General features: G+C 42.8%; 1 protein-coding gene across 1 annotated transcript; it reads left to right on the top strand.

The window, feature by feature from the left end:
- The first annotated feature begins 8 nt into the window (after positions 1-8).
- On the top strand, positions 9-12,384 carry LOC310650430 (erlin-1-like). The gene is made up of 11 exons (XM_083379432.1): positions 9-272; positions 1,752-1,833; positions 3,583-3,629; positions 4,058-4,119; positions 5,924-6,049; positions 7,268-7,341; positions 8,983-9,041; positions 9,331-9,422; positions 10,133-10,222; positions 10,745-10,824; positions 11,404-12,384. The coding sequence occupies exons 1-11, from the start codon at positions 124-126 to the stop codon at positions 11,608-11,610; spliced, it is 1,068 nt and encodes a 355-aa protein (XP_083235558.1). The 5' UTR covers positions 9-123; the 3' UTR covers positions 11,611-12,384.
- Positions 12,385-12,756: the final 372 nt, after the last annotated feature.

Here is a 12,756-nt window from a genome sequence, read left to right as displayed (position 1 = left end):
GACGCGAGTGGAGGCGGGAGAGTCCGTTCCGTTTTGGTAGATGCAGCGGCGGGAGAGGCGGCGGCGACGACGTCGTGGTGGCGGTGGCAGCGGGGCCGCTTGCGGGGTGTGAGCGGCGGGAGGATGCCTGGAAGCGGCGGCGAGATCCCGACCAGGAGCCGGAGGCGCGGACCGGCGGTTTCAGTAGCAGTGACGGCCGGCCTGTTGCTGTCGTTGGTGCTCTGGGCCTCGGTCCACAAGGTGGAGGAGGGACACCTGGCTGTCTACTACAGGTGAGTCCTGGCGAAGGGATCCCTCGTGTGGCTTGGGTCGCTCTCTTCTCAATGCTGAGAAGCCTCCTTCCTTCCCCGGGCAGATGATAGAAACGCTTGAGTAGAGAGCCTGGTGCCAGCCTCCCTCTGGATCTGACAATACAGGTAGTCCTTAGCTTACGACCACAGTTGACCCCAAAATTTATGTTGTTAAGTGAGAAATTAGTTAAATGAGTTGTGCCCGCATTTTACGACTTTTCTTGCCACAGTTGTTAAGTGAATCACTGAAGTTTTTAAATTAGTAACACTGTTGTTAAGTGAATCTGGCTTCTCCATTGTTTTTTCTTGTTAGTAGGTTGCAAAAGGTTACATAACCTCAGGACAGTTATCAAGCATCCAAAATCATATGACTATGGGGATGTTGCCAGGGATATAAGTGTGAAAAATGGTCATAAGTCACCTTTTTCAGTGCTGTTGTAACTTTGAATGGTCACTAAATGAACTATTGTAAGTCGAGGACTAGTTGTACTTGACCATCTGCCCTGATCTGAGCCTTTCTTCGGAGCAAGCAGAAGCCTGCCCGACTTTAGTTCTCTGGGTAGTGTTAGGACTACAACTTATAATACCAAACTTGCTGTTGTGATTCAGAGGCAATGTGTGTAGTGGTGCTTGGTCCTGGTTTACTTAATTGTACTTTTTAAGCAACTTCAATTGGTTGGGTTCACAGCCTTGTCGATCCATGGTTAACAAAATACATGGTAACTTGGCATGATGCATGAACCCAAAACACACTGTTGTGATCCAAAATACCTGTGCATGGTCCCAGATGGAAAAAAGTTGTCCTAGATAAGTGTTTCCCAATCTTAATCATTTTAAGATGTCTGGATTTCAACTCTCAAAATAGGAAGTGTTTTGGGAGTTGAAGTTCACACATCTTAAAATGGCTAAGATTGAGAAACACTGTCTTGGAACAAACAGGACTCCATCCAGCAATACTTATATTAGAAATAAAGGGCAGCTTGTCCTGTTTTGTTCCTGAAAAGCTGTGAAACAACATTGGCACTCATCTTTTGTTTTGCTCTACTCCCGAAGAGGCCTAGAGCCAGACTATATTGGCTGTATGCAGAAGGCAACTTGTAAATATTGTGTGCCTGTAAATTTGTCTTTACCTCTAACCTTCAGCTATCTGCCAGTAAACCAGTGGAATAGCTTGCATTCAGAAGTTGTGGGTGCTCCACCAGAGGAGGCTTTTAAAAAGAAACTGGACAGTCTGAAATGGTATAGAGTCTCCTGCTTGAGTAGTGGGTTGGACTAGAAGACCTCCAAGGTTCCTTCCAATTCTGTTATTCTGTTCTGAACCACTGGAGTATAGTATTAGGAAAATGATTTGGACAGGTGAAATAAATGCAATAAATGTGGCTGTTGTTTTATAAGAAAGTTGTCCTCTCTGACTTTAGTTCATGCTTATTTGCTTTCTTTTTTGTATATGATTTATTGTAGAGGAGGTGCACTGCTCTCTTCCCTGAGTGGACCAGGCTATCACATCATGCTCCCAATTCTCACATCTTACAGAACAGTACAGGTTTGTGTAACTGCCTTGGGTGGAAAACAATAGAGGGAGGGAAAAGAGGTTTGATGATAAAAGGACTGCCTTTGTCTTTCGTACAGCATACAGATGGTGTCAGGGGAGAATATGATTCATGTTTTGATACTTGCTGTGGTATCCTGCCACTATTAAAAATCCACCACAGGTTAATATGTTACTAGAAGTAGGTAACGGCTAATGCTGCATACAGATAAATACTTATAAATAAGCTTATACCTCTCATTTGCATGTTTGATCTTGCTAGTTGCTTGAAGATAAAAAAGAAGCATTGAAGAAAAGGAAGAAAAAATACCAATTTAGTTAGTTCCTTATTAGCAATTCCCCTGTTTCCCTGGATTAAATGATAGGTTATATAACATCTAAGGGGGGGGAGTTATCTGGGTTTATGATCAGTTGCTTAGTGACTGAAGTTATAGCTGACCCAAAGAAAAGGACTTTTGACCCTGATTCAAAGTTCTGTCAAGAGTTTGCCAACGCAGCCTCATTTACGGCCTTATGCAATGTCCTGCAGTCACATGACCATGTTTTGCAATGGTTTTCTAAAAAACTGACAGTGCCAGTTTTCAGCAAAATCATAGACTTAGGGAACCATTGGCTGATTTAATGACTGGGGAACTCATCAAATTTGCAGACGACACCAAGCTGGCAGGAATAGCCAATACTCCAGAAGATAGGCTTAAGATACAGGAGGATCTGGACAGACTCGAACACTGGGCACTATCTAAGAAAATGAAATTCAATGGTGAAAAAAGTAAGGTTCTACATTTAGGCAGGAAAAATCAAATGCACGGGTATAGTATAGGTGGTACCTTGCTCGATAGTATTAACTGTGAGAGAGATCTCGGAGTCCTAGTGGACAATCAAATATGAGCCAGCAGTGTGCTGCAGCTGCCAAAAAAGCCAACACAGTGCTAGGCTGCATTAACAGAGGGATAGAATCAAGATCATGTGAAGTACTAATACCACTTTACAATGCCTTGGTAAGGCCACACCTGGAATACTGCATCCAGTTTTGGTCACCACGATGTAAAAAAGATGTCGAGACTCTAGAAAGAGTACAGAGAAGAGCAACAAAGATGATTGGGGGACTGGAGGCTAAAACATATAGGGAACGGTTGCTGGAATTGGGTATGTGTAGTTTAACAAAGAGAAGGGTGAGTGGTGACATGATATCTCAGGGGCTGCCACAAAGAAGAGAGTCAAGCTATTCTCCAAAGCACCTGAAAGCAGGACCAGAAGCAACGGATGGAAACTAGTCAAGGAGATAAGCAAGCTAGAACTAAGGAGAAACTTCCTGACAGTTAGAACAATTAACCAGTGGAACAACCTGGCTCCAGAAGTGGTGAATGTTCCAACACTGGAAGTTTTTAAGAAGAGACTGGCCAGACATTTGTCTGAAATGGTATAGGGTTTCCTGCCTGAGCAGGGGGTTGGACTAGATGACCTCCAAGGTCCCTTCCAACTTCTTCTTCTTCTTCTTCTTCTTCTTCTTCTTCTTCTTCTTCTTCTTCTTCTTCTTCTTCTTCTTTATTATTATTAATTATTATTATTATTATTATTATTATTATTATTATTATTATTATTATTACTATTACTATTACTATTGTTTCTCAGAAAAAGAGCAGAATGTTCCTGAAATTTAGTTTGTTTCCAAAATAATTGTTAAGTTAGTAAATGTTACATCGTGCAATGTCTTTGCTGATCAATGGCTGTTTTTTTTTCCAGACAACATTGCAGACAGATGAAATCAAAAATGTGCCTTGTGGGACAAGGTATGTGTTGTTTTTTTTAGTTTGTATTGTGTTTCTGGCCTAGTTGGGAAATATACCACTAAGATGTGTAGTAGAATGGTTGAGCCACAGGGTGGAAGAACAGAAGGTATTAAATCTTCTCTTTGGTAAAAATGGAAAAAAGGAAGTAATTTTTATAATGCAGCCTTCTTACTGAACAGTTCTGAGGTGTATGATTAGGGGTTTCAGCCTTCATTCCGAAGACTAATCTCACAAAGACAAACAAAAATTCTGCAAAAGTTGGAGGAACATAGTTTATAGCCCTGGAGGAACGTAATTTATAATCCTGATCTTGTGGACTGAGTGTACCAGAGACGTTGTCTTGTTACAAAAGCACAAACTGGATAGTTTTTAACCATGCAAATATGTATGTGCAATGAAGGAAGAGCTTTCTTCTTATCTTCTTGCAGTGGTGGTGTCATGATCTATATTGACCGAATTGAGGTGATGAACATGCTGGCCCCGTATGCAGGTATTTTCCTTTTTTTCTTTAACAGAAAACAAACACTTGGAGGAAAGAGAACCAGAACTCAAGTTTGGGAGGGGAGCTTTAAAGCAGGATCAGTGGTGGGAAGATAGAAGGTAGGCAAGTACATGGTAGAAATAGGAAAGGAAGGTATTGCTTCCAAAAGGAGATACATTCACTATAGTTGGCTTGTTATTGCTTGATATGACAGTTGGTTCATAAAGATTTCTGGATTGCTAATTTGGGAAGTGCTGGAAGCCATAGTATCAACTAAATCAATATTGTCTGAACAAATGTCCAAAATCTGTTTTGCGTTGGGGTGGACTTATAAATAAAAAGTATAAACAAATCTGGAGGACACCAGATTGAATTGAGGCATTTCACTGTAGAAACCTGCGTGTATTGTGTGTTTGTGGGAATTACAGGAGTATTTTGATGGAGTTGTGCAGAGGGAGATGTGTTGGGAGAGGGAATGGACCATTCCTAAGAAGGAGAGGTTTTGTTTCTTATTTTGAGCCCCACTTCCCCAAATCTGCATCCTAGTTCTGAGCCCAAGTTTCAGGTCACCAGATTCTTAGTGCCTCTGGGCTTTTGGTGATCTCTGCTTAATGTCAGGTTGGCCTATAATAAGTCCTTCCTCATCCACGAGAGAGCAGTAATTACCAAATCTGGTTGGGCACAATGTTCCTTTCTTGGAAATGTAAAGTTGGATGCAGTATAAGGGAGCAGGTGAGATTGCTGCTGGAGCACTAGACTCTCTTGCTGCTTAGCAGATTCTTTGCCTGAACGGTTTAATGTCGTTGCCAGGATGTTTATTAAATCTTCCCTAGACTGATAGTTCTGGAGAATTTCAACCTAAAGTAGCTTGGGAATTTGTGGCCTGTTCCAGATTACTTAGGACCTGACTCACATAGGTTGTTACATATTTGATCTTGGAGCAGAGGTGACATGATCTGAAGTGGGTGACAAGGCATTTGTTCCTTGTCATGGTTCCCCCCACCTCTTTCTGCAAAAGGGATTATTAGATTGCATTGTCCGCATTGCCTGATGATGTCTGTTTTCCAGAAAGCATTTGAGGAATTCCATGAGTGTCTAGTAGACAGTTTGGACTGGATCTTAATTGCTCTCTGAAATGAAAGTTACATCAGTGCCTTGGATAGAATGGCACTTGAGTGATGTTATACTGTTCCTTGGTTTTCTGAGGAGGCAAAGCATCAGAACAGATGTTTAGAGTGTGGGAGAATGAAGAATGAGTCCTACCAAATACGTGTACAAGCTTCGGTCTGTACCTCAAAAATAAAGGCATGATTATTTTTCTGCCCTCGGTGCATATGCAGAATCCTACCCACCAACCTTTTTTAAAGGAAACCCAAACTCTTGTGAAATTTGAGAGACAGGAAGAATATCTCAAAGGTCGTTGTGAGGAGTATTTCGTGGCCCAGGACGTATTTACCCAAGGAAACATTTTGGTGTATTGGATTCTGAACGACTTGATTCACACCAGGTCTTGGCTTCCTCTTCTTGTGGAATCTAGGTGACATTCAGCACACCCCCTGAAATTATATGCCCCTTCTATAAAACCTGGCTCTCACGACAGGTCCCAGGGTGCAGTAGAATGATTTACTCCCTGATGGTAGTTGTTGGATAATACGTTATCCTCCTTGATGTGTGCCAGATGTTCCTTTCCTGGTCACCTTTTATTATTTTAGTTGTTAATTTGATTTGGATGTTGTTAAATAAGCTGCATAGAATCACTTTTGTCATTGAGGTGGCATATAATAGACAAGTAAATTGGTATTCCTTTTCCTAGTTTATGACGTTGTGAGGAATTTTACTGCCGATTATGACAAGGCACTCATCTTCAATAAGATCCATCATGAACTCAACCAGTTTTGCAGCGTCCATACCCTGCAGGAGGTGTACATTGAGCTCTTTGGTAAGTGTCACAATGTTTTGGCTACACTCCTTTCCACAGAGAGTCTTGGGGACATTTTGTTGTTTCCAAGCAATCCTCATTATTGATGGTTCCATTCATTACCTGCAGTTGCACGTATTTGTGATTGGTAAATACAAACAAGGCCTTGCTATACATGTTAAGAGGTTTTGCATATTTGGTTTTGGGCACCTAGTTCTGTTGCAGGATGCCTTCTGGAGTGATTTTGTCTTATTTTATGTTTTTTCACAATGGAGGATGGGCTTTTCCACATATAAGTAGTCCTTGTCCTATGATAGCAATTAGGACTGGGATTTCCATTGCTAAACAATGCACTTGTACATTAATTAGTTAATTAAATTTATTTGCCACTTATCTTGCCATGGGGCTATTCTAGCGACTTACAACAGCAACAATAGTAATAAGTCTTAAGCAAAAAATCGTTTAGTCATGGCAATCTTGACTGCCCTCATTAACTGAATCCCATAGTTATTAAGCAAGGAAACTTCCTGTCAGCTTCTTACAACCAGTGGAGATGCTGGAAGGAAGTTATAAGTTCAGGCCAGTAGGCAGGTGAGTGGTTGCTGCTGGATAGGGGAGGAAATGAACAATGGATTGGGGCGGGGGGGGGTTGGGAAGGGGATGCATGAGATACATAGGTCAAGAAAGGTTTGCGAGGATTTGCAGCAGTGCACAAGTGGCCAGTGCGATGGAGCACAGAGAGGCTGGGTGTGTGTGCAGCTGGGGGGAGACTGGCCCCAGCAAGTTGTCATTAAACCTACGCAAAACATGTTTTGGACACTTTTGTCATTTACAATTTTATTATTACAATATAAGAGAAGATTCTACCTTTAGCCCACTGTATAGTGCTCCTTCCTTAAATATTTTTGGTAATATTTATTGTTTTAATGTTTTATATTCCCATTTTTAGCTGGATGAAAGCCACTTAGAGTCTCTTGATGGAGGGATGGGCGGCATATTAATTTAATAAATAAAATATCTGCAATAGTTAGCCTGAAATGGAGCCACCTAGATAAGCCCTACATTCTTCTTTTGTGTACTTTGGCTAAGAGCAGATTAGTAGCTATATAGTCACAGTTCCCTCTCTAGCTGAATAGATGGCATGGCCATGAGCAGTGCTGACAGAAAAAACTTTGAGCTCTGGCATAAGCGTTTCTGTTTGGTTAATTTATCTCTTTAATTTGTGTTTCCTTCTACCAGATCAGATTGATGAAAACCTGAAGCTAGCACTACAACAGGATCTGAATAGCATGGCACCAGGCCTTACCATTCAGGTACTACTTATCACAGCAATGGCAAACCTTTTAGAAACTGAGTACCCAAACCACAACACAAAACCCACTTATTTATCGCAAAGTGCCAAGGCCACATAAGCATTGTGGTGCCCTCAGGGGGAGCATGGGGGCGTGGCCCACTGGGTGGGTGTCGCGGTTGTCACGGCAGACTGGGTGGGCATGGCTGGGATGGGCATGGCCACCTCAATGTTGCTCATGGGGGAGTGCCTGTGAGGGCCGGGCAGGGTTGGGGAAGATCCAGGGGGTCTCTGTGGGTGGGGTGGTGGGCAGGAGGCCCAGCATAGATGGGGGAGAGGCACGCAATCCTAGCCAGGACTGGGGGGCCATGGCGCTGATGGGGATCTGGCCTTCCCTGCTCGGGCTGGCCTTTGGCTTGCTGGGTGTGGGGGTGCTCTACCACCTCTACTCGGGCTTGCTAGCCGGCCGCTTCTCCTTTGTGCTGGGTGGGGCTGCCACTCCGGGTGGCAGCCCAATGGACCTGCGCAAGCTGCTGGCAGCAGCGGCGCACATGCCCACAGAGAGGGCTCTCAGTGCCACCTCTGGCACGCGTGCCATAGGTTCGCCACCACTGACTTATCACATGCCCACTGCCTATCTGTGTGAGTGATGGAAAGAGATTGAAACAGAACACTGGCTGGGAAGGTCGCAGATGGTGATCATGTGACCATGAGATGCTGCAACCATTGTAAATTTGTGATGATTGCCAAATGCTCAAATCATGCGACTGCAGGATGTTGGTGACAGTTGTAAGTGCGAGAACGTGTTGTAGGTGACTTGAGTACTGCTGTAATTCTGCTGCCACCACGTGGCTGTGTGGAGAAATCACAATGTGGGCAGTTAGACCCTCCTACCCTATGATGTATTTCCTTTCCCCTCCCCTTTCTGGGATGGACTTACTCCTCCTTTGTCCCTAGAGAGTCCATTCTCCATTAGCCAGAAGACATGGGGTAACGTACAGACTCAATATGCAGATCCTGGGAATATCACCATTTTCTAACCTTAGAGATACCTTGGAAATATCTTGGAAATGCTGTACAAAGGTCATCTGAATGCATCCACCTACTGTATTCAACTTTACCTGCAATAAAGGTATTTCTATATGATAAAAGGTGTCTCTACGAGTTCAAAACTATCTGGAGAGATCTGTTAATGTTAATGATATCTGTTTATATAGACCATAGAGGTCTTATCAAGAGATTAATTAAAGTACAACAGCTTTGATCCAGAATAGTTAGAAAATGGTAGTATTCCCAGGATCTGCATATTGAGTCTGCAAGTTACCCCATGTCTTCTGGCTAATGGAGAATGGACTCTCTAGGGACAAAGCAGGAGGAAGTCCATCCCAGAAAGGGGAGGGGAAAGGAAATACATCATAGGGTGGGGGGGTCTAACTGCCCACATTGTGATTTCTCCACACAGCCACGTGGTGGCAGCACAGTAACTTTGAACCCTCGCTAAACGAATGGTTGTAAGTTGCACGGCTGGCTGGGGAATCCTGAAAGTTGAAGTTCACCCATATGAAAGCTGCCGAGTTTGAGAAACACTGGTATAGAACTTCTGCTTGGGAAAGGCTACATGAATATTGTTTAATCAAGACATTTGATTGTTGTTTGTGTATAGGCAGTGCGTGTGACAAAGCCTAAAATCCCTGAAGCAATCAGAAGAAATTTTGAACTTGTGTGAGTATAAGAGCACCCTCCTGGATCAGTTCAGAGGCACGTTCACCATTCTGCTTCTCGTGAGGTTTAGCTGGAAGCCTTTGGAGCACTTATAAAGCAGGACATGGATGAAATAGCTTAGTAGACTCTGTTTCTGACTTCCAAGTCTTCATTTGATTTCTCATGAGTTCAAAACGGAGACTTTTGTAAAGATGTACTCTTGTGCTGAGGATGCTTAAGGGAGATAATTTCATAGAGATTACCTTCCAGGTAGGTAGCTCAAGAAACTAATTTGTTTTCTGCTTTGCAGGGAAGCAGAGAAGACTAAACTCTTGATAGCTACACAGAAGCAGAAAGTGGTGGAAAAGGAGGCTGAAACGGAAAGAAGGAAGGCAGTTATAGGTAATGAGCTTTGCCTTCAGTTTGGCAACAGCACCCTTCGTCTTCCCCCCCTCCCCTCCCCCCCGAGCTAAGTAGCTTCTTTTGGTTTAAAAAAAATCTGAGTAGGGAAACTGGCAAGCACAATGGTTGAGCCATAGATTTCCTGTGTGGTAGTTAGGTATTGAAGGTAGTAGCTAAATGGCCAGAATTGTGTGGCATAATTTTGAGGAGACTTAAATGTGTGCCAATAGCCCTCCAGGGTACCTTGTGTGCAGCCATACTCTAAATCAGGGGTAGGCAACCTTGGCTCTTTTATGACACATGGACTTCAATTCCCAGAATTCCTGAGCCAGCTGTGCTGGCTCAGGAATTCTGGGAGCTGAAGTCCATGAGTCATAAAAGAGCCAAGGTTGCCTACCCCTGCTCTAAATGAACAAATGTTGAGGTGACCTACTTTGGCTATTGGTTAGTTTCAGGCATTGGCTAGTGTACCTTTCCTATATTTCACTATAGCAGGAAAGGAAAGCAGAGAAGGAAAGTAAGCTACAAGCAAGGATGTGCCAGATGTTACTCTCCTGGACTTGTAGGGGTTTAACGGTGCTTACGCTATACCACAGAGTGTTTCTTGTGAGCTTCAGGATGTTGAATAAATTTGGGCATTGCCACGCTTGACTGTTGTCACAGCCGATACACAGTTCTTGTACTTAACTCTGAATGCTTTTCAATTGCAGAAGCAGAGAAAATTGCTGAAGTGGCAAAGATACAGTACCGACAGAAGGTCATGGAGACTTTGACAGAGAAGCGAATTTCTGAGCTTGAAGGTAGCTATGTGCTCCACCCTACTATCTCTTGCTAATTGGAGGTTCTGAGCAAAGATCCAGTGTCTGGGAACTAGGGTGCAAGGATGGTTGTCTCGATTTCCAAAGATTGAGTCAAGCTGCTTAGAAGGATTTGTAGGAATGATTAATGTTGTTTACAGATTCCTTTGGGGAAATAAGTCATTCTTCTATTCTCTCCCTGATCGTTCTCTTCCGCATCCCCAGATTTTGGAACTGGAATAGAACTTAATGGAATCTCCTTCTGCCATTACATTCCATCCCCTTCTCCACCCCCCCCCCCAAAAAAAAACCCCAAAAAACCTTCAGCCATCCTCAAAAATCTTCCCTGATTTTTTTTTTGTCTTCTATTCTGAACTTGTTCTTTGAGGCCAAAAAGGAAACATGCTAGACTTCATGAATTTCGCAGTGGGCCATGCTGCAGAGATTTAGAAAGGTTTATTTTGGTAGCAAATGTCCTGGTGGCTTAAAACTGGCTGAAAGAAGTTTTTGCTGCTCCCTTCTCAGATGCTGCTTATTTAGCAAGACAGAAAGCAAAGGCTGATGCAGGATACTACACTGCCCAAAAAGCAGCTGACTCAAACAAGGTGAGTTTCCCTTGCTTGCACCAGCAATCTGATGAAAGGTTGGGGGTTGGGGGAAAGGAAAGGAGACACATGTAAACCAAGCCTACTTCTTGGGGGAGAAAACAAGTCTTGGCTATAAAAGCATTCCTTACTAGTGGTTTAAAGGGACGTGGTGGCTCAGTGAGTTAGGATGCTGAGCCTGTCGATCAGAAGGTCGGCAGTTTGGCAGGTCGAATCCTGAGTGCCGCGTAACAGAGTGAGCGCCTGTTACTCGTCCCAGCTTCTGCCAACCTAGCAGTTCGAAAGCACGTAAAAATGCAAGTAGAAAAATAGGGACCACTACGGTGGGAAGGTAACAGCGTTCCGTGCGCCTTTGGCGTCTAGTCATGCCGGCCACATGACCACGGAGACGTACTCGGACAAGCGCTGGCTCTTCGGCTTTGAAACGGAGATGAGCACTGGCCCCTAGAGTTAGAAACAACTAGCACGCATGTGCGGGGGAACCTTTACCTTACTAGTGGTTTGCTATGTTTGCATTTAATTCTTGTAATGCGAATACCTTCCCGGGTGTATTTATTTATTTTTTCTTCTCCTTGACAGCTGAAACTCACACCAGCCTACCTGGAGCTGATGAAATACCAAGCAATTGCTACTAACAGCAAGCTATACTTTGGCAGTAGCCTGCCCTCTCACTTGTTTCTAGGTTCCTGGGCGATTGAGCACATAATTGCAAGGACTGCTAAAGAAAGTCATCTTGTCTCAGAAACAAGGAAACACCACCTCAGGGCTCAAGAAACTGCTACTTGATGCTCACACCATGTAGCCTTGTTGATCTGAACATTAAAGGAACCAACTGCTCAAAATCAGGGCAGTTAATTGTTTTCAAACTGCCTTATTGATAAACAGAGGAAAGGAATTAGTTTTTTTTTTGCAGTATAAAACAGTTCTGCACCAAGTTTGTGTCATTCTCCAGAGCCTGCTAGAAAGAGAATCCTGCTAGAAAGAGAATCCAAAGGCTTTTTAGACTGTTCCACACCAGAAGCTGGCTCCTGGAAATTTCAAGAAGTAAAGCGATTCGAGTGCTAACGTTTATCATTAGAAAAGAATCGGCAATTAAAATAATTGAACCTGGCTACTCGGCTCTTGTGGGGAAGTACTTGTTCCTACGTTGAAGGCAATTGTAACATAGGGGCTCTGATGTACTAAATCTTAATAACCTCAATCATACATTTTACTACTGGAATTTGGAAGTTGATGCTACTAACTAAGAGCTGATGCAGTTTAGTCCCATGACTCAATAAGATGACTCCAGGGGAGTATGTACCCAGATTATTTTTGGTCCCACTTGTTGGTAAGATAAAAACTATTGAGACAACTTCTTAGGCTTTGGCTCCAAATCAATTGTGTTCTTGCTGTGAAAACTTTGTTTTGGAATTTATAAATGTGTCTGAAGAAGATGCATCTCATGACTGGAAAGTGTCATTTCAGACTTTTTTTTAAAAAAAGGCTTGTATTTCAAGTATATATATGCAAAATGTTGGTATTTGGAATAGGGAAAATAAAGCTATTTTCATAACCTTTTCTAAGAATGTGTATGGTGGATTCAGGTGTTTATCCTGTGTTATCACAGACAAGTTATTGCATAAAAAAAACAAATTACTAAAATGGGCTAGTATTTGTTGGGAGCTGTAGGCTGAAACAGCAACTCAGTAAAATTAGAATGTTCTGCCTTCTGATCTTAATTATTTAAAAAGAAAACTAAAATAGAAATCCTTTTAAAATTCAGAAATCAAGACAACTTTATTAAAATCTATAAATGATTATGTTGACATCAAGTTAGTGTTGACTCTTAGTGAATACTCGGATCAACATTCTCAAGGATGATCTGTCCCCAACTTTTATCTCTTCAGCTCCTCCATCAGTGCCAAGTACATCACACTAATTGAAGTCATA

Source organism: Vipera ursinii (genome assembly GCF_947247035.1).
Source record: "Vipera ursinii genome assembly, chromosome: 1".
Lineage (NCBI taxonomy): Eukaryota > Metazoa > Chordata > Lepidosauria > Squamata > Viperidae > Vipera > Vipera ursinii.
This window is presented reverse-complemented; position numbering and strand designations above follow the sequence as displayed.